The sequence below is a fragment of the Leptodactylus fuscus genome, chromosome 8 (assembly GCF_031893055.1).
Source record: "Leptodactylus fuscus isolate aLepFus1 chromosome 8, aLepFus1.hap2, whole genome shotgun sequence".
In the NCBI taxonomy this organism is placed as follows: Eukaryota; Metazoa; Chordata; class Amphibia; order Anura; family Leptodactylidae; genus Leptodactylus; species Leptodactylus fuscus.
Window position 1 is genome coordinate 2,884,138 of NC_134272.1, and position 24,192 is coordinate 2,908,329.

Sequence of the window (24,192 nt, forward strand, 5' to 3'; positions counted from 1 at the left end):
TATAGTAGAATCTTATATAGTAACATCTTATACAGTAGCATCTTATACAGTAGCATCTTATATAGTAGCATCTTATACGGTAGCATCTTATATAGTAGCATCTTATACGGTAGCATCTTATATAGTAACATCTTATACGGTAGCATCTTATATAGTAACATCTTATATAGTAGCATCTTATACAGTAACATCTTATATAGTAGCATCTTATATAGTAACATCTTATACAGTAACATCTTATACAGTAGCATCTTATACAGTAACATCTTATATAGTAGCATCTTATATAGTAACATCTTATACAGTAACATCTTATATAGTAGCATCTTATACAGTAACATCTTATATAGTAACATCTTATATAGTAACATCTTATACAGTAGCATCTTATACAGTAGCATCTTATATAGTAACATCTTATACAGTAGTATCTTATACAGTAACATCTTATATAGTAACATCTTATACTGTAACATCTTATATAGTAGAATCTTATATAGTAACATCTTATACAGTAGCATCTTATACAGTAGCATCTTATATAGTAGCATCTTATACGGTAGCATCTTATATAGTAGCATCTTATACGGTAGCATCTTATATAGTAACATCTTATACGGTAGCATCTTATATAGTAGCATCTTATATAGTAGCATCTTATACTGTAGCATCTTATATAGTAACATCTTATATAGTAACATCTTATACAGTAACATCTTATACAGTAGCATCTTATATAGTAACATCTTATATAGTAGCATCTTATATAGTAGCATCTTATATAGTAACATGTTATATAGTAGCATCTTATACAGTAACATCTTATATAGTAGCATCTTATATAGTAACATCTTATACAGTAACATCTTATACAGTAGCATCTTATATAGTAACAACTTATATAGTAACATCTTATATAGTAGCATCTTATACAGTAGCATCTTATATAGTAGAATCTTATATAGTAACATCTTATATAGTAACATCTTATACAGTAACATCTTATATAGTAGCATCTTATATAGTAACATCTTATATAGTAGCATCTTATATAGTAGAATCTTATATAGTAACATCTTATATAGTAGCATCTTATACAGTAACATCTTATATAGTAGCATCTTATACAGTAACATCTTATATAGTAGCATCTTATATAGTAGAATCTTATATAGTAACATCTTATATAGTAGCATCTTATACAGTAGCATCTTATATAGTAGCATCTTATATAGTAGCATCTTATATAGTAGCATCTTATATAGTAGAATCTTATATAGTAACATCTTATATAGTAGCATCTTATATAGTAGAATCTTATATAGTAACATCTTATATAGTAGCATCTTATATAGTAGAATCTTATATAGTAACATCTTATATAGTAGCATCTTATATAGTAGAATCTTATATAGTAACATCTTATATAGTAGCATCTTATACAGTAGCATCTTATATAGTAGAATCTTATATAGTAACATCTTATATAGTAGCATCTTATATAGTAGAATCTTATATAGTAACATCTTATATAGTAGCATCTTATATAGTAGAATCTTATATAGTAACATCTTATATAGTAGCATCTTATACAGTAGCATCTTATATAGTAGAATCTTATATAGTAACATCTTATATAGTAGCATCTTATATAGTAGAATCTTATATAGTAACATCTTATATAGTAGCATCTTATATAGTAGAATCTTATATAGTAGCATCTTATATAGTAGCATCTTATACAGTAGCATCTTATATAGTAACATCTTATATAGTAACATCTTATATAGTAGCATCTTATATAGTAACATCTTATACAGTAACATCTTATACAGTAGCATCTTATATAGTAACATCTTATACAGTAGCATCTTATATAGTAGCATCTTATACAGTAACATCTTATATAGTAGAATCTTATATAGTAACATCTTATATAGTAACATCTTATATAGTAACATCTTATATAGTAGCATCTTATATAGTGGAATCTTATATAGTAACATCTTATATAGTAGCATCTTATACAGTAACATCTTTATAGTAACATCTTATACAGTAGCATCTTATACAGTAACATCTTATATAGTAGCATCTTATACGGTAGCATCTTATATAGTAACATCTTATACGGTAGCATCTTATATAGTAGCATCTTATATAGTAGCATCTTATACTGTAGCATCTTATATAGTAACATCTTATATAGTAGCATCTTATATAGTAGCATCTTATACAGTAGCATCTTATATAGTAGCATCTTATATAGTAGCATCTTATACAGTTGCATCTTATATAGTAGCATCTTATACGGTAGCATCTTATATAGTAGCATCTTATATAGTAGCATCTTATACTGTAGCATCTTATATAGTAACATCTTATATAGTAACATCTTATATAGTAGCATCTTATACTGTAGCATCTTATATAGTAACATCTTATATAGTAGCATCTTATATAGTAGCATCTTATATTGTAGCATCTTATACAGTAACATCTTATATAGTAGCATCTTATATAGTAGCATCTTATATAGTAGCATCTTATACAGTAGCATCTTATATAGTAGCATCTTATACGGTAGCATCTTATATAGTAACATCTTATATAGTAGCATCTTATACAGTAGCATCTTATACAGTAACATCTTATATAGTAGCATCTTATATAGTAACATCTTATACAGTAACATCTTATATAGTAGCATCTTATACAGTAACATCTTATATAGTAACATCTTATATAGTAACATCTTATACAGTAGCATCTTATACAGTAACATCTTATATAGTAACATCTTATACTGTAACATCTTATATAGTAGAATCTTATATAGTAACATCTTATACAGTAGCATCTTATACGGTAGCATCTTATATAGTAGCATCTTATACGGTAGCATCTTATATAGTAGCATCTTATATAGTAGCATCTTATACTGTAGCATCTTATATAGTAGAATCTTATATAGTAACATCTTATACAGTAGCATCTTATACGGTAGCATCTTATATAGTAGCATCTTATACGGTAGCATCTTATATAGTAGCATCTTATACGGTAGCATCTTATATAGTAGCATCTTATATAGTAGCATCTTATACTGTAGCATCTTATATAGTAACATGTTATATAGTAGCATCTTATACAGTAACATCTTATATAGTAGCATCTTATATAGTAGCATCTTATACAGTAGCATCTTATACAGTAGCATCTTATATAGTAACATCTTATATAGTAACATCTTATATAGTAGCATCTTATACAGTAGCATCTTATATAGTAGAATCTTATATAGTAACATCTTATATAGTAACATCTTATACAGTAACATCTTATATAGTAGCATCTTATATAGTAACATCTTATATAGTAGCATCTTATATAGTAGAATCTTATATAGTAACATCTTATATAGTAGCATCTTATACAGTAACATCTTATATAGTAACATCTTATATAGTAACATCTTATACAGTAACATCTTATATAGTAGCATCTTATATAGTAGCATCTTATACAGTAGCATCTTATACAGTAGCATCTTATATAGTAACATCTTATATAGTAACATCTTATATAGTAGCATCTTATATAGTAGCATCTTATACAGTAACATCTTATATAGTAGCATCTTATATAGTAGCATCTTATACAGTAGCATCTTATACAGTAGCATCTTATATAGTAACATCTTATATAGTAACATCTTATATAGTAGCATCTTATATAGTAGCATCTTATACAGTAACATCTTATATAGTAGCATCTTATATAGTAGCATCTTATACAGTAGCATCTTATACAGTAGCATCTTATATAGTAACATCTTATACAGTAGCATCTTATATAGTAGCATCTTATATAGTAGCATCTTATACAGTAGCATCTTATATAGTAGCATCTTATACGGTAGCATCTTATATAGTAGCATCTTATATAGTAGCATCTTATACTGTAGCATCTTATATAGTAACATCTTATATAGTAACATCTTATATAGTAGCATCTTATACTGTAGCATCTTATATAGTAACATCTTATATAGTAGCATCTTATATAGTAGCATCTTATATTGTAGCATCTTATACAGTAACATCTTATATAGTAGCATCTTATATAGTAGCATCTTATATAGTAGCATCTTATACAGTAGCATCTTATACAGTAACATCTTATATAGTAGCATCTTATACAGTAGCATCTTATACAGTAACATCTTATATAGTAGCATCTTATATAGTAACATCTTATACAGTAACATCTTATATAGTAGCATCTTATACAGTAACATCTTATATAGTAGAATCTTATATAGTAACATCTTATACAGTAGCATCTTATACAGTAGCATCTTATATAGTAGCATCTTATACGGTAGCATCTTATATAGTAGCATCTTATACGGTAGCATCTTATATAGTAACATCTTATACGGTAGCATCTTATATAGTAACATCTTATATAGTAGCATCTTATACAGTAACATCTTATATAGTAGCATCTTATATAGTAACATCTTATACAGTAACATCTTATACAGTAGCATCTTATACAGTAACATCTTATATAGTAGCATCTTATATAGTAACATCTTATACAGTAACATCTTATATAGTAGCATCTTATACAGTAACATCTTATATAGTAACATCTTATATAGTAACATCTTATACAGTAGCATCTTATACAGTAGCATCTTATATAGTAACATCTTATACAGTAGTATCTTATACAGTAACATCTTATATAGTAACATCTTATACTGTAACATCTTATATAGTAGAATCTTATATAGTAACATCTTATACAGTAGCATCTTATACAGTAGCATCTTATATAGTAGCATCTTATACGGTAGCATCTTATATAGTAGCATCTTATACGGTAGCATCTTATATAGTAACATCTTATACGGTAGCATCTTATATAGTAGCATCTTATATAGTAGCATCTTATACTGTAGCATCTTATATAGTAACATCTTATATAGTAACATCTTATACAGTAACATCTTATACAGTAGCATCTTATATAGTAGCATCTTATACGGTAGCATCTTATATAGTAGCATCTTATATAGTAACATGTTATATAGTAGCATCTTATACAGTAACATCTTATATAGTAGCATCTTATATAGTAACATCTTATACAGTAACATCTTATATAGTAGCATCTTATATAGTAGCATCTTATACAGTAGCATCTTATACAGTAGCATCTTATATAGTAACAACTTATATAGTAACATCTTATATAGTAGCATCTTATATAGTAACATCTTATATAGTAGCATCTTATATAGTAGAATCTTATATAGTAACATCTTATATAGTAGCATCTTATACAGTAACATCTTATATAGTAGCATCTTATATAGTAGAATCTTATATAGTAACATCTTATATAGTAACATCTTATACAGTAACATCTTATATAGTAGCATCTTATATAGTAGAATCTTATATAGTAACATCTTATATAGTAGCATCTTATATAGTAACATCTTATATAGTAGCATCTTATATAGTAGAATCTTATATAGTAACATCTTATATAGTAACATCTTATACAGTAACATCTTATATAGTAGCATCTTATATAGTAACATCTTATATAGTAGCATCTTATATAGTAGAATCTTATATAGTAACATCTTATATAGTAGCATCTTATACAGTAACATCTTATACAGTAGCATCTTATACAGTAACATCTTATATAGTAGAATCTTATATAGTAACATCTTATATAGTAGCATCTTATATAGTAGAATCTTATATAGTAACATCTTATATAGTAGCATCTTATATAGTAGAATCTTATATAGTAGCATCTTATATAGTAGCATCTTATACAGTAGCATCTTATATAGTAACATCTTATATAGTAACATCTTATATAGTAGCATCTTATATAGTAACATCTTATACAGTAACATCTTATACAGTAGCATCTTATATAGTAACATCTTATACAGTAGCATCTTATATAGTAGCATCTTATACAGTAACATCTTATATAGTAGAATCTTATATAGTAACATCTTATATAGTAACATCTTATATAGTAACATCTTATATAGTAGCATCTTATATAGTGGAATCTTATATAGTAACATCTTATATAGTAGCATCTTATACAGTAACATCTTATATAGTAACATCTTATACAGTAGCATCTTATACAGTAACATCTTATATAGTAACATCTTATATAGTAACATCTTATATAGTAGCATCTTATATAGTAACATCTTATATAGTAGCATCTTATACAGTAGCATCTTATACAGTAGCATCTTATATAGTAGAATCTTATATAGTAGCATCTTATACAGTAGCATCTTATATAGTAGAATCTTATATAGTAACATCTTATATAGTAGCATCTTATATAGTAGAATCTTATATAGTAACATCTTATATAGTAGCATCTTATATAGTAGAATCTTATATAGTAACATCTTATATAGTAGCATCTTATACAGTAGCATCTTATATAGTAGAATCTTATATAGTAACATCTTATATAGTAGCATCTTATATAGTAGAATCTTATATAGTAACATCTTATATAGTAGCATCTTATACAGTAGCATCTTATATAGTAGAATCTTATATAGTAGCATCTTATATAGTAGCATCTTATACAGTAGCATCTTATATAGTAGAATCTTATATAGTAACATCTTATATAGTAGCATCTTATATAGTAGCATCTTATATAGTAGAATCTTATATAGTAACATATTATATAGTAACATCTTATATAGTAACATCTTATACAGTAGCATCTTATACAGTAGCATCTTATATAGTAGAATCTTATATAGTAACATCTTATATAGTAGCATCTTATATAGTAGAATCTTATATAGTAACATCTTATATAGTAACATCTTATACAGTAGCATCTTATATAGTAGCATCTTATATAGTAGCATCTTATATAGTAGCATCTTATATAGTAACATCTTATATAGTAGCATCTTATACAGTAACATCTTATATAGTAGCATCTTATATAGTAGCATCTTATACAGTAACATCTTATACAGTAGCATCTTATATAGTAACATCTTATACAGTAACATCTTATACAGTAGCATCTTATATAGTAACATCTTATACAGTAGCATCTTATATAGTAGCATCTTATACAGTAACATCTTATATAGTAGCATCTTATATAGTAACATCTTATATAGTAACATCTTATACAGTAACATCTTATACAGTAACATCTTATACAGTAGCATCTTATATAGTAGCATCTTATACAGTAACATCTTATATAGTAGAATCTCATATAGTAACATCTTATATAGTAGCATCTTATATAGTAACATCTTATATAGTAGCATCTTATACTGTAGCATCTTATACAGTAACATCTTATATAGTAACATCTTATACAGTAGCATCTTATACAGTAACATCTTATATAGTAACATCTTATATAGTAACATCTTATACAGTAGCATCTTATATAGTAGCATCTTATACAGTAACATCTTATATAGTAACATCTTATATAGTAGCATCTTATACAGTAGCATCTTATATAGTAGCATCTTATATAGTAGCATCTTATACAGTAGCATCTTATACAGTAGCATCTTATATAGTAGCATCTTATACAGTAACATCTTATATAGTAACATCTTATACAGTAGCATCTTATACAGTAGCATCTTATATAGTAGAATCTTATACAGTAACATCTTATATAGTAGCATCTTATATAGTAGCATCTTATACAGTAACATCTTATATAGTAGCATCTTATATAGTAGCATCTTATACAGTAACATCTTATATAGTAGAATCTTATATAGTAACATCTTATACAGTAGCATATTATGCAGTAACATCTTATATAGTAACATCTTATATAGTAGAATCTTATATAGTAACATCTTATACAGTAGCATCTTATATAGTAGAATCTTATATAGTAGCATCTTATATAGTAGCATCTTATACAGTAGCATCTTATATAGTAGCATCTTGTATAGTAGCATCTTATACAGTAACATCTTATACAGTAGCATCTTATATAGTAACATCTTATATAGTAACATCTTATACAGTAACATCTTATACAGTAACATCTTATACAGTAGCATCTTATATAGTAGCATCTTATACAGTAACATCTTATATAGTAACATCTTATATAGTAGCATCTTATACAGTAGCATCTTATATAGTATCATCTTATATAGTAGCATCTTATACTGTAGCATCTTATACAGTAACATCTTATATAGTAGCATCTTATATAGTAACATCTTATACAGTAGCATCTTATACAGTAACATCTTATATAGTAGCATCTTATACAGTAGCATCTTATACAGTAGCATCTTATATAGTAGCATCTTATACAGTAACATCTTATATAGTAACATCTTATACAGTAGCATCTTATACAGTAGCATCTTATATAGTAGAATCTTATACAGTAACATCTTATATAGTAGCATCTTATATAGTAGCATCTTATACAGTAACATCTTATATAGTAGCATCTTATATAGTAACATCTTATACTGTAGCATCTTATACAGTAGCATCTTATATAGTAGCATCTTATACTGTAGCATCTTATACAGTAGAATCTTATATAGTAACATCTTATATAGTAGCATCTTATATAGTAGCATCTTATACGGTAGCATCTTATACAGTAACATCTTATACTGTAACATCTTATATAGTAGCATCTTATATAGTAACATCTTATACAGTAACATCTTATACTGTAACATCTTATATAGTAGCATCTTATACTGTAACATCTTATATAGTAGCATCTTATATAGTAACATCTTATACAGTAGCATCTTATACAGTAACATCTTATACTGTAACATCTTATATAGTAGCATCTTATACTGTAACATCTTATATAGTAGCATCTTATATAGTAGCATCTTATACAGTAGCATCTTATACAGTAACATCTTATACTGTAACATCTTATATAGTAGCATCTTATACTGTAACATCTTATATAGTAGCATGTTATATAGTAACATCTTATATAGTAGCATCTTATACAGTAACATCTTATACAGTAGCATCTTATACGGTAGCATCTTATACGGTAGCATCTTATACAGTAACATCTTATATAGTAGCATCTTAGATAGTAGCATCTTATACAGTAACATCTTATACGGTAGCATCTTATACGGTAGCATCTTATACAGTAACATCTTATATAGTAGCATCTTAGATAGTAGCATCTTATACAGTAACATCTTATACGGTAGCATCTTATACGGTAGCATCTTATACAGTAACATCTTATATAGTAGCATCTTATATAGTAACATCTTATATAGTAGCATCTTATACAGTAACATCTTATACGGTAGCATCTTATACGGTAGCATCTTATATAGTAACATCTTATATAGTAGCATCTTATACAGTAGCATCTTATATAGTAGCATCTTATATAGTAACATCTTATATAGTAGCATCTTATATAGTAGAATCTTATATAGTAACATCTTATATAGTAGCATCTTATACTGTAGCATCTTATACAGTAACATCTTATATAGTAGCATCTTATACAGTAACATCTTATATAGTAGCATCTTATATAGTAACATCTTATACAGTAGCATCTTATACAGTAACATCTTATATAGTAACATCTTATACAGTAGCATCTTATACAGTAGCATCTTATATAGTAGAATCTTATACAGTAACATCTTATATAGTAGCATCTTATATAGTAGCATCTTATATAGTAACATCTTATACAGTAGCATCTTATACAGTAACATCTTATATAGTAGCATCTTATACAGTAGCATCTTATACAGTAGCATCTTATATAGTAGCATCTTATACAGTAACATCTTATATAGTAGCATCTTATATAGTAGCATCTTATACAGTAACATCTTATATAGTAGAATCTTATATAGTAACATCTTATACAGTAGCATATTATACAGTAACATCTTATATAGTAACATCTTATATAGTAGAATCTTATATAGTAACATCTTATACAGTAGCATCTTATATAGTAGAATCTTATATAGTAGCATCTTATATAGTAGCATCTTATACAGTAGCATCTTATATAGTAGCATCTTATACAGTAACATCTTATACAGTAGCATCTTATATAGTAACATCTTATATAGTAACATCTTATACAGTAACATCTTATACAGTAGCATCTTATATAGTAGCATCTTATACAGTAACATCTTATATAGTAGAATCTCATATAGTAACATCTTATATAGTAGCATCTTATATAGTAGCATCTTATATAGTAGCATCTTATACGGTAGCATCTTATATAGTAGCATCTTATACAGTAGCATCTTATATAGTAGCATCTTATACAGTAACATCTTATATAGTAGCATCTTATACGGTAGCATCTTATATAGTAACATCTTATACAGTAACATCTTATATAGTAACATCTTATACAGTAGCATCTTATATAGTAGCATCTTATACAGTAGCATCTTATATAGTAGCATCTTATATAGTAGCATCTTATACTGTAGCATCTTATACAGTAACATCTTATATAGTAGCATCTTATACAGTAACATCTTATATAGTAGCATCTTATACAGTAACATCTTATATAGTAACATCTTATATAGTAACATCTTATATAGTAACATCTTATACAGTAGCATCTTATACAGTAACATCTTATATAGTAGCATCTTATACAGTAGCATCTTATACAGTAGCATCTTATATAGTAGCATCTTATACAGTAACATCTTATATAGTAGCATCTTATATAGTAGCATCTTATACAGTAACATCTTATATAGTAGCATCTTATATAGTAGCATCTTATACAGTAACATCTTATATAGTAGCATCTTATATAGTAACATCTTATACTGTAGCATCTTATACAGTAGCATCTTATATAGTAGCATCTTATACTGTAGCATCTTATACAGTAGAATCTTATATAGTAACATCTTATACAGTAACATCTTATACTGTAACATCTTATATAGTAGCATCTTATACTGTAACATCTTATATAGTAGCATCTTATATAGTAACATCTTATACAGTAACATCTTATACAGTAACATCTTATACTGTAACATCTTATATAGTAGCATCTTATATAGTAACATCTTATATAGTAGCATCTTATACAGTAGCATCTTATACAGTAACATCTTATACTGTAACATCTTATATAGTAGCATCTTATACTGTAACATCTTATATAGTAGCATCTTATATAGTAACATCTTATATAGTAGCATCTTATACAGTAACATCTTATATAGTAGCATCTTATATAGTAGCATCTTATACAGTAACATCTTATACAGTAGCATCTTATATAGTAACATCTTATACAGTAACATCTTATACAGTAGCATCTTATATAGTAACATCTTATACAGTAGCATCTTATATAGTAGCATCTTATACAGTAACATCTTATATAGTAGCATCTTATATAGTAACATCTTATATAGTAACATCTTATACAGTAACATCTTATACAGTAGCATCTTATACAGTAACATCTTATACTGTAACATCTTATATAGTAGCATCTTATACTGTAACATCTTATATAGTAGCATCTTATATAGTAACATCTTATACAGTAACATCTTATATAGTAGCATCTTATACTGTAACATCTTATATAGTAGCATCTTATATAGTAACATCTTATACAGTAACATCTTATACAGTAACATCTTATACTGTAACATCTTATATAGTAGCATCTTATATAGTAACATCTTATATAGTAGCATCTTATACAGTAACATCTTATACAGTAGCATCTTATACGGTAGCATCTTATACAGTAACATCTTATATAGTAGCATCTTAGATAGTAGCATCTTATACAGTAACATCTTATATAGTAGCATCTTATATAGTAGCATCTTAGATAGTAGCATCTTATATAGTAACATCTTATACAGTAACATCTTATACAGTAACATCTTATACAGTAGCATCTTATATAGTAGCATCTTATACAGTAGCATCTTATATAGTAGAATCTTATATAGTAACATCTTATATAGTAGCATCTTATATAGTAGAATCTTATATAGTAACATCTTATATAGTAGCATCTTATACTGTAGCATCTTATACAGTAACATCTTATATAGTAGCATCTTATATAGTAACATCTTATATAGTAGCATCTTATATAGTAGCATCTTATACAGTAACATCTTATACGGTAGCATCTTATACGGTAGCATCTTATACAGTAACATCTTATATAGTAGCATCTTGTATAGTAGCATCTTATATAGTAACATCTTATATAGTAGCATCTTATACAGTAACATCTTATACAGTAGCATCTTATATAGTAGCATCTTATATAGTAGCATCTTATATAGTAACATCTTATACAGTAGCATCTTATACAGTAGCATCTTATACGGTAGCATCTTAGATATTAGCATCTTATATAGTAACATCTTATATAGTAGCATCTTATATAGTAACATCTTATATAGTAACATCTTATACAGTAGCATCTTATATAGTAACATCTTAGATAGTAGCATCTTATATAGTAGCATCTTATATAGTAACATCTTATATAGTAGCATCTTATACAGTAGCATCTTATATAGTATCATCTTATATAGTAGCATCTTATACTGTAGCATCTTATATAGTAACATCTTATACAGTAGCATCTTATATAGTAGCATCTTATATAATAACATCTTATATAGTAGCATCTTATACTGTAGCATCTTATATAGTAACATCTTATACAGTAGCATCTTATACAGTAGAATCTTATATAGTAACATCTTATACAGTAGCATCTTAGATAGTAGCATCTTATATAGTAACATCTTATATAGTAGCATCTTATACAGTAGAATCTTATATAGTAACATCTTATACAGTAACATCTTATACAGTAGCATCTTATATAGTAGCATCTTATACAGTAGCATCTTATATAGTAGAATCTTATATAGTAACATCTTATATAGTAGCATCTTATATAGTAGAATCTTATATAGTAACATCTTATATAGTAGCATCTTATACTGTAGCATCTTATACAGTAACATCTTATATAGTAGCATCTTATATAGTAACATCTTATATAGTAGCATCTTATATAGTAGCATCTTATACAGTAACATCTTATACGGTAGCATCTTATACGGTAGCATCTTATACAGTAACATCTTATATAGTAGCATCTTATACAGTAACATCTTATATAGTAGCATCTTATATAGTAGCATCTTATATAGTAACATCTTATATAGTAGCATCTTATACAGTAACATCTTATACAGTAGCATCTTATATAGTAGCATCTTATATAGTAGCATCTTATATAGTAACATCTTATACAGTAGCATCTTATACAGTAGCATCTTATATAGTAGCATCTTATACAGTAGCATCTTATACGGTAGCATCTTATACGGTAGCATCTTATACAGTAGCATCTTAGATATTAGCATCTTATATAGTAGCATCTTATACAGTAACATCTTATATAGTAGCATCTTATACAGTAACATCTTATACAGTAGCATCTTATATAGTAACATCTTAGATAGTAGCATCTTATATAGTAGCATCTTATATAGTAACATCTTATATAGTAGCATCTTATACAGTAGCATCTTATATAGTATCATCTTATATAGTAGCATCTTATACTGTAGCATCTTATATAGTAACATCTTATACAGTAGCATCTTATATAGTAGCATCTTATATAATAACATCTTATACAGTAGCATCTTATACAGTAGAATCTTATATAGTAACATCTTATACAGTAGCATCTTAGATAGTAGCATCTTATATAGTAACATCTTATATAGTAGCATCTTATACAGTAGAATCTTATACAGTAGCATCTTATACAGTAGCATCTTATATAGTAACATCTTATACAGTAGCATCTTATATAGTAGCATCTTATACAGTAACATCTTATACAGTAGCATCTTATACGGTAGCATCTTATATAGTAACATCTTATACAGTAGCATCTTATATAGTAGCATCTTATACAGTAGAATCTTATACAGTAGCATCTTATACAGTAGCATCTTATATAGTAACATCTTATACAGTAGCATCTTATATAGTAGCATCTTATACAGTAACATCTTATACAGTAACATCTTATACAGTAGCATCTTATATAGTAGCATCTTATATAGTAGCATCTTATATAGTAACATCTTATACAGTAGCATCTTATACAGTAGCATCTTATATAGTAGCATCTTATACAGTAGCATCTTATACGGTAGCATCTTATACGGTAGCATCTTATACAGTAGCATCTTAGATATTAGCATCTTATATAGTAGCATCTTATACAGTAACATCTTATATAGTAGCATCTTATACAGTAACATCTTATACAGTAGCATCTTATATAGTAACATCTTAGATAGTAGCATCTTATATAGTAGCATCTTATATAGTAACATCTTATATAGTAGCATCTTATACAGTAGCATCTTATATAGTATCATCTTATATAGTAGCATCTTATACTGTAGCATCTTATATAGTAACATCTTATACAGTAGCATCTTATATAGTAGCATCTTATATAATAACATCTTATATAGTAGCATCTTATACTGTAGCATCTTATATAGTAGCATCTTATACAGTAACATCTTATACAGTAGCATCTTATACAGTAGAATCTTATATAGTAACATCTTATACAGTAGCATCTTAGATAGTAGCATCTTATATAGTAACATCTTATATAGTAGCATCTTATACAGTAGAATCTTATACAGTAGCATCTTATACAGTAGCATCTTATATAGTAACATCTTATACAGTAGCATCTTATATAGTAGCATCTTATACAGTAACATCTTATACAGTAGCATCTTATACGGTAGCATCTTATACAGTAACATCTTATACAGTAGCATCTTATACAGTAGAATCTTATATAGTAACATCTTATACAGTAGCATCTTAGATAGTAGCATCTTATATAGTAACATCTTATATAGTAGCATCTTATACAGTAGAATCTTATATAGTAACATCTTATACAGTAACATCTTATACAGTAGCATCTTATATAGTAGCATCTTATACAGTAGCATCTTATATAGTAGAATCTTATATAGTAACATCTTATATAGTAGCATCTTATATAGTAGAATCTTATATAGTAACATCTTATATAGTAGCATCTTATACTGTAGCATCTTATACAGTAACATCTTATATAGTAGCATCTTATATAGTAACATCTTATATAGTAGCATCTTATATAGTAGCATCTTATACAGTAACATCTTATACGGTAGCATCTTATACGGTAGCATCTTATACAGTAACATCTTATATAGTAGCATCTTATACAGTAACATCTTATATAGTAGCATCTTATATAGTAGCATCTTATATAGTAGCATCTTATATAGTAACATCTTATATAGTAGCATCTTATACAGTAACATCTTATACAGTAGCATCTTATATAGTAGCATCTTATATAGTAGCATCTTATATAGTAACATCTTATACAGTAGCATCTTATACAGTAGCATCTTATATAGTAGCATCTTATACAGTAGCATCTTATACGGTAGCATCTTATACGGTAGCATCTTATACAGTAGCATCTTAGATATTAGCATCTTATATAGTAACATCTTATATAGTAGCATCTTATATAGTAACATCTTATATAGTAACATCTTATACAGTAGCATCTTATATAGTAACATCTTAGATAGTAGCATCTTATATAGTAGCATCTTATATAGTAACATCTTATATAGTAGCATCTTATATAGTAACATCTTATATAGTAACATCTTATACAGTAGCATCTTATATAGTAACATCTTAGATAGTAGCATCTTATATAGTATCATCTTATATAGTAGCATCTTATACTGTAGCATCTTATATAGTAACATCTTATACAGTAGCATCTTATATAGTAGCATCTTATATAATAACATCTTATATAGTAGCATCTTATACTGTAGCATCTTATATAGTAACATCTTATACAGTAGCATCTTATATAGTAGCATCTTATACAGTAACATCTTATACAGTAGCATCTTATACAGTAGAATCTTATATAGTAACATCTTATACAGTAGCATCTTAGATAGTAGCATCTTATATAGTAACATCTTATATAGTAGCATCTTATACAGTAACATCTTATACAGTAGCATCTTATACAGTAGCATCTTATATAGTAACATCTTATACAGTAGCATCTTATATAGTAGCATCTTATACAGTAACATCTTATACAGTAGCATCTTATACAGTAGAATCTTATATAGTAACATCTTATACAGTAGCATCTTAGATAGTAGCATCTTATATAGTAACATCTTATATAGTAACATCTTATACAGTAGCATCTTATACAGTAGCATCTTATATAGTAGCATCTTATACGGTAACATCTTAGATAGTAGCATCTTATATAGTAACATCTTATATAGTAACATCTTATACAGTAGCATCTTATATAGTAGCATCTTATACGGTAACATCTTATACAGTAGCATCTTATACAGTAGCATCTTATATAGTAACATCTTATACAGTAGCATCTTAGATAGTAGCATCTTATATAGTAACATCTTATATAGTAACATCTTATACAGTAGCATCTTATACAGTAGCATCTTATATAGTAGCATCTTATACGGTAACATCTTATATAGTAGCATCTTATACGGTAGCATCTTATACGGTAACATCTTATATAGTAGCATCTTATACAGTAGCATCTTAGATAGTAGCATCTTATATAGTAACATCTTATATAGTAGCATCTTATACAGTAGAATCTTATATAGTAACATCTTATACAGTAGCATCTTATACGGTAACATCTTATATAGTAGCATCTTATACAGTAGCATCTTAGATAGTAGCATCTTATATAGTAACATCTTATATAGTAGCATCTTATACAGTAGCATCTTATACAGTAACATCTTAGATAGTAGCATCTTATATAGTAACATCTTATATAGTAGCATCTTATATAGTAACATCTTATACAGTAACATCTTATATAGTAACATCTTATATAGTAACATCTTATATAGTAGCATCTTATACAGTAGAATCTTATATAGTAACATCTTATACAGTAGCATCTTATACGGTAACATCTTATATAGTAGCATCTTATACAGTAGCATCTTAGATAGTAGCATCTTATATAGTAACATCTTATACTGTAGCATCTTATACAGTAGCATCTTATATACTAACATCTTATATAGTAGCATCTTATACAGTAGCATCTTATATAGTAGCATCTTATATCTAACTCTAGGCTTTGCTTGCAGCCTTGGCGGACATGCGTCCTGAGCTGACCTGCGGGGTCAATGAGATGAAAGCCTCATTCCATAAATGTCAGGCCAAAACCCTTAACTTCAACATGACTAAAGACAATTTCAAGGACAACCAATGTTTCCAATTCCAGGACGACAAACACACCAACACATTCCAAGTCCTGTCCCGTCTCGAGGCCGGAAACTGCGGGGTCCAGTCAGTGGTGAGTGTGTCTTGGTTTATTATATGTGGAGCGTTTTCTAATTACCAGGGATCAGGAGAAACTGAAGTTATATGTAAGGCAGGGTTCACACTACCATCACTGTCCCCCCTGTGGTTTCCATCCTAAACCCCAGGGATACCAGACAGGGGACGGCTTGCTGGCGGTCATTCATTGGAATGGGTTTTTAATCTTAAGAGGTTAAAGGGCATCCTATATAGTCAACCAAACTCTTATATGGTGCAGCAAATGGATACGGACGTGTCAGTTATTACTTACTACTCGCTTTAGCTTCCTTTCTGTATATTCCATATGATTTACACTTTATGTTCCAGGTATGGTAGAGCAGATGTTTGTTACGTAGTAAATCAGAGAGGTCGGAAGAAGCCGAGACTCCTGCCATGTTCTCGTGTTCTCTTATTTTATTCTGCAGCTTTTTCTAATATAATTTGTTTTTTGTTTGTTGTTGTTTTTTTTCATTTATGAAACAGCAAAATTCTACCCACGTCACGTACATCAGCGTCCTGTACATCACATCCGGAACAAGTGGGATAATTGTGAGAAATGACACCCTGACCGTAGTCTTGTCGTGCACATACCCGCTGGACATGCAGATCAGCCTCAGCCAGGTCTTGAAGCCCATTGCCCAGTATGTTCATTTCATATTACTAATTCTGATAATTACATCAGTCCATTGTGGATATTAACGAGGATCAGACATTGTAACCAGTCATGACATGTCTTTAAGGCTATATTCACACTTGCATCATATAGTCCGTTGTTCTCATCCTACTATAAATCTCTATGAAGAAGTCAATGTCCGCAGAAATGACAAGATGATAAGACGCGGAGCCTTAAGGTTCTGTATCTGAAGGTTCTGAAGTTTCTCAGTGATACTGAAATGATGTTTGTACCTTGTGTTACTTTTTCACTAAACCCTATTTTTTGTGTGCAGGTCTACGGTGATCAATGTCGGAGGGACCGGACAGTTCACGGTGACCATGGCTCTGTTTCATGACAGCAGTTATCGGTTTCCATTTGCAGGACCACAAGTTTCATTGTCAGTCAATGACATGTTGTACATCGGGGCCTACATCCAGGGGGGAGATTACTTCTCCTATGTCCTGGTGATGAAAAACTGCTACGCCACGCCGACCTCAAATGTGAACGATGCAGTAAAATATTACATCATCAAGGACAGGTAGAGTAGCTGGCATGTGCATATACGGTCCATGTTGTATTATACATTATACAGACCCACTAGTGTATAGAAATCATAAAGCAATCTGCAAAGAATTGGAAAGCTTTACTTTACAGAAGAACTTTCAAGTCTTCCGAGATCACTAGTGTTATATACCGCTAGAAAAGCAATAGTGCTCTGGATTTAGTGCACCGTTAACTTTGCAGTATGTGCCGCAGTGCAGTGATATTGGTGCCCTGGTTGCAGATATTGGTGCCTTGGTGCAGTGATATTGGTGCCCTGGTTGCAGATATTGGTGCCCTGGTTGCAGAGATATTGGTGCCCTGGTGCAGTGATATTGGTGCCCTGGTTGCAGAGATATTGGTGCCCTGGTGCAGTGATATCCTTGCACTGTCAGATGGGCTGGCTTAGACCTCAGTGTCGTTGCTGGGCTGTGAGGAACACCCCTTGAAGGTTCTCCTCTATAGCTCATCTATAGCCTTTTAAAGGTTCTCATGACAGGGTTGTCCAGGGTGAGGTTTTTATGGCCTGTTCTCAGGATATCATCCCTGTGCTGTCCGTGACATTATTTCGGCCTCCACAACCTTTTACAACCTGACAGTCACATTATAGGATACCCGATGTCTAAGCTACAAGAAGTCACATAAATGTCATATCTGTATCTCCATTGTTTTGCACAGACACAAGATATTTGTTGGTGGATTTAGTTCATTCTGGTTACTGTTGTTAATCAGTCTATTGCAGGGGTCGGGAACCTTCGGCTCTCCAGCTGCTGTGAAACTACAACTCCCAGCATGCTCCATTCACTTCCATGGGAGTTCCCAGAACAGCAGAGCCAGTATGCATGCTGGGAGTTGTAGTTTTGCAACAGCTGGAGAGCCGTACGTTCCCTACCCCTGGTCTATTGGCTCCTAAGTATTGGCTGGTTAGAAGATCGTACAGGTCCCATGTAAGGCAGCCCCTCAGCAAAGAACAGCGATGACTGTCAGAGCATCGGCTGGGAATGAAAGGGCTGAATATTTTCTTCTTGTTATTTTATAACATTTGCTTGTCCTCTCCTTTATTTCCACCTCACGGACAATCCCTTTAAGTATCAGGGACAGATCACATAGAATAGACTTGTAAGACATGGCGTTCCTCCTGACTTCTCTGCATGTTCTGACCAATCTCCCTTTGATTTTATTGCAGCTGTCCTAATAAACAAGACTCGACCATTCAAGTGACCCAGAATGGGGTGTCCAGAGAAGGCCGCGTGGCCCTGCAGATGTTCAAGTTTTTTGGAGATTATGACTCTGTGTATCTACATTGTGCTCTGGGTCTCTGCAGGGTCTCATCTGGAGCCTGTGTACCTGTAAGTAGACGTAGAGATGGGACCTGACTCCTGGGCCCCAATGAATATTGGTTATAGGGCCCATACCTACATTGTGGCATATAGAATAGTGTTTTATCTTGGCAGGGGACCACTGGGGTCTGCTCAGGTTCCGGGGCCACTGCGACTGTTGCATCCACTATAGCTGTGCCTGAGTAGACGCTCATGTAGATCTTTCCTCACCTACAGATTTGGTGGACAGAGGGATTGACCCTGATGGACTTGACAATGCCGTACTCAATGTGCAGGATATAGTCCGTATATAATCGGTTCCTTCCCTTCTCCCCATGTACTGTATGACCGTGCCTACATTGTTATGGCAGAGCTGGAAGAAGTAGATTAGGAATCTTTCAACCCACCGACTTATTTCAGAAGAATCAGAAGCCATCAATAAGGAATAATATGGAAGGACTGACAACAAAGGGATGAGATCTAGCACTGGCTACAGCAAACTAGAAGGGTCCATACACACACAGCAGATTTGCTGCAGACATTTCAGTGGCTCAGAGATTGTAGCAGGAAATCTGCTGCATGTGAACACATCCCTACCGGTGACCGTGTGATCACGTGACTTACCATAGTACAATGAGATGTGACGTCTTTGTCCAGGTTCTGTTGATCATTGTTCCTGTATCTATTCCAGTCGTGTTCTGGAGCCCGCAGTGACGGACTGGAGGTCGAAACACGCGATCTAACCATTGGACCAATAGTCCGAACAGGTAATGAATCTAAAATGTCATATACATTTACTGTAGAAATATATGTGCAGTGAGCTCCCCCTAGTGGCCTAGGATGAGAACCTAAACTGGAGGGTATATCTTGCACTGGAGGGTGTATGCCTCGCCTTCAGTGCACATATGCTGCACCTCTGGTACTTGTGCTGTGACCCTATAGGGATCTGTGGGCGCTTTAGTGCCCCATGTTGACCTGACAGATTCCCTTTAATTCTGCTATTGCAGCTGTCTCATTGCAGGGAGTGGGACTGAGCTGTAATACCGTTCAAATCCCCCGGCCAGGAGTGGCGCTGTGTCCAAATAAAAGCAAATGATGTATTTTTTTTATTCTGCACAACCTTGTTACATGAACTTACTGTAAGTATAAGAAGAATCCTTACACTTCTAACCTCAATGCTCTACCTTGCAGATAAATCGAATGCAGCGTCCCGTAAGTATAGTTTCTATTTTGCATCTCCTAGTTTTTTATCTTTTTGTGTTTGTGCGGATATTCCAATAGGAGTCTCTTTACTGCAGATTACAATATGAAGTGTCTTTCTTCTTACCTTTCATTATATGGCTTCCAAGTACATTTACAGGACTTATCAGACCTATGTGAGGTCCGTGTCCCCCCCAATGCTGTATGTCATATTGAGATGTCCCCTCGTACAGCCGCAGCCCCATCCACTGTATAGCGGGGGAGGCAGGGAATTCTCTTATTGGAATAGCAGAGCCTGCACGCACTTCCTATCTACTACAGCAGTTTCCGTCACCCTGACACCACTTGTACAGCTGATCTGTGCAGTGTCGGGTGTCAGACCCCCCCCCCCATAGATCACATAATGAAGATCTATCCAGTGGATAAGTCACCAGTATAAATAATCCATCAGGAGCTGGACAATCCCTTTAAATTAAATGCAGACTCTTGTACATGAGGCCTCATCCACCAATACATGTACGTTCCTTTCCTTCTTCTAGGTACAGGCGCTCCCTCCATCCTTCTCCTTCCTGCTCTTCTCCTGATGATGTCGTCCATGTAATGTCTATCGGCAGATGATCAGATTGTATATAGTAACAGATTTATTATTAATAATATGACCAACACAAAATAAATTAATTACAACAAAACATCTTCGTGGTCCTTGTGTTATGATCCATGTAAGTAGACAGTCCTCTGTTTGCAGCCATTTGTGTCTATTTTTGCATCTGTTAAAAAAATGTGATCTCGAATAGAACCCAAGAGATCGGGGGTCGTAACACCCAGGACCCTGCTGATCAGCAGTGTGCAGCGACTGTGGTGCTTTTGCGAGTACCATGACCCCTTCTCTATTTACACCACACACACTATCTATTTTATAATGACCGAACGATGTCACAACCAGACCGGACTCGGCCGCTCACACATGTACAAGTGCACGAACCTATATTACTGCTGCAGATGGTGGGAGCAGAGCAGTCATTGGTTCAGGAATAGGCAAAGTCATCAGTATCGGAACAGGTGAGAGACAGTCAAGCGGCCTCAGAGGATGATCAGAATACTTTTCGCAGGTAACATTGTCGTGACACTTGGAGCAACTTACTGTAGATGGAAGATGAAAAAGAAGAACATACAGAGCTTCATATAGTGCAGATCCCCACATAGAGAACATAGACTCCTCCATAGTCAGCAAATAAAAGTCTTTATCCTGTAAATACGGACAATTTCCAATATACTTCCTGTGTTAATTCATCACAAGATCTCTGCTTGCCGTCATCATATAAACCGATCTGTCCTGGTCATGTGACTAGCAGAAAAGATGGCGATGTCTCGGCAGGTCATTGGCGCTAAATGCAGGAGGACTAATCTGGATACAGAATGTATAGAAGAGAACATTGATAGCTTATGCTCCGGAACATCTTAGGGGTCTGGAAAAGGAGCAGTTTAAGACGAGAGTCCCTTCTACTTTTTCATCGGAGTATGAATGAAATGAACATATCCCTTAGGTACGGGGCTAATACTTGTATCATCACATTGAGCTCAGCCACAAATCCCCTTCTTATACATAGCACCGTTATTATACACACCAAATAAGACTTAGGCTTTTATTTGTGAACCATCTAAAAAAAAACCCCGTCAAATTGGACCGTGCAAGCCGAGGAATTAGTGATGGGACCTTCCCTTTGCACCCTGCTGGGGAGGGGGGAGTCCGATTATCTGATAATTGCCATTCTTATGCATTTCTACTAATATTACAGGATTGCTGAACGTCTCAACACCCAACTAACCAATTCCTAATATTAAGAGAGATTAATCCCATGTCCTGGGGTCAGCATGGAGGCCAGGGATTGGGCTACGTGGGGCACACTGACACCATGACGTCTGCCGAGGCCATTGTACGCCCAGAAGAGGCGATTATACATGTAAGGAGCCCGGCAGCCTGTACATACATCACATGACACCCGACAGCTGTCCATTAGCGGCGTGACCCACAGGCAGCAGAGAGGAGTGCCGTCTTGGAGCTGTGTAGTAGAGCCAGTGAGCGGGGAACCAGACTTTCCCAGACCCCCATCATGGTGCTGTAAGGTCCCTACCCCACCAGGTCTGGTTGCGACTACGATCATTACACCACTGGTCACACACACAGATTTTGTTTTTGAGGGTTTAACCCTTGTCCTTCCCCATAAAGTTTTCCAGTTTGGAGGAAAGTGGTTTAGCCAAAAAACTGGGGCTGCAATGGGGACATAAACCGTGGCTTATATTGAGCCTTGCCGGAGGACATCGCTGTCAGACCCCATCATACAGTCGTTATCCCTCACAACCAGTCTGCTTCACATTGATCATGCCCAGGCTCAGGGTTAAACTGGTATTTTGGAAGCAGGAGACTGGTCTGACAACCGCCATCTTGTTCTACATTGGAGCCTGCACGGTTAGGGCTCATTCACACGACAGAACATGCGGAGGAATCTTAGAAGGCCTTGGTCTTTCTGCCACAGCTTTCACCTCCTGACTATTCCCAGGTACCTGTGGATAATGCTGCAGGTTCTGCTGCGGCAGACGGAGCCGGACACACTCGGGTTGTCAGCGTCCTGCTTAGGCTCGGCCTCTCATTGACTACATGGGGAGGAGGATTCAGGAAAGAACTTGACCCAGCAATAAATAAGTCTTTGTGAAAAGTTACATTGTTGCTGTAGGCACTTGATACATTTTCCCCAACGTTCCATGATTGATGGCTTTGACTCGTATTATCGGGATGATTTTTGGGAATCCCAATATTTCATTTCCCCCTACCCACATTATCTATCCATAACACAAGCAGCGCTACACGGGG

General features: G+C 32.1%; 1 protein-coding gene across 1 annotated transcript; it reads left to right on the forward strand.

The window, feature by feature from the left end:
* The first annotated feature begins 18,178 nt into the window (after positions 1–18,178).
* Positions 18,179–21,433, forward strand: LOC142216844 (pancreatic secretory granule membrane major glycoprotein GP2-like). Its single transcript, XM_075284881.1, has 5 exons — positions 18,179–18,250; positions 18,557–18,802; positions 19,991–20,153; positions 20,815–20,890; positions 21,315–21,433. The coding sequence occupies exons 1-5, from the start codon at positions 18,210–18,212 to the stop codon at positions 21,431–21,433; spliced, it is 645 nt and encodes a 214-aa protein (XP_075140982.1). The 5' UTR covers positions 18,179–18,209.
* Positions 21,434–24,192: the final 2,759 nt, after the last annotated feature.

Excerpts from the sequence above, each read along its gene's own strand:
- LOC142216844 (XM_075284881.1), top strand. The coding sequence starts at position 18,210 with ATGCAGATCAGCCTCAGCCAGGTCTTGAAGCCCATTGCCCA. Across the intron at positions 20,154-20,814 it reads CATCTGGAGCCTGTGTACCT|TCGTGTTCTGGAGCCCGCAG; the intron begins GTAAGTAGACGT and ends TATCTATTCCAG. Across the intron at positions 20,891-21,314 it reads TGGACCAATAGTCCGAACAG|ATAAATCGAATGCAGCGTCC; the intron begins GTAATGAATCTA and ends TCTACCTTGCAG.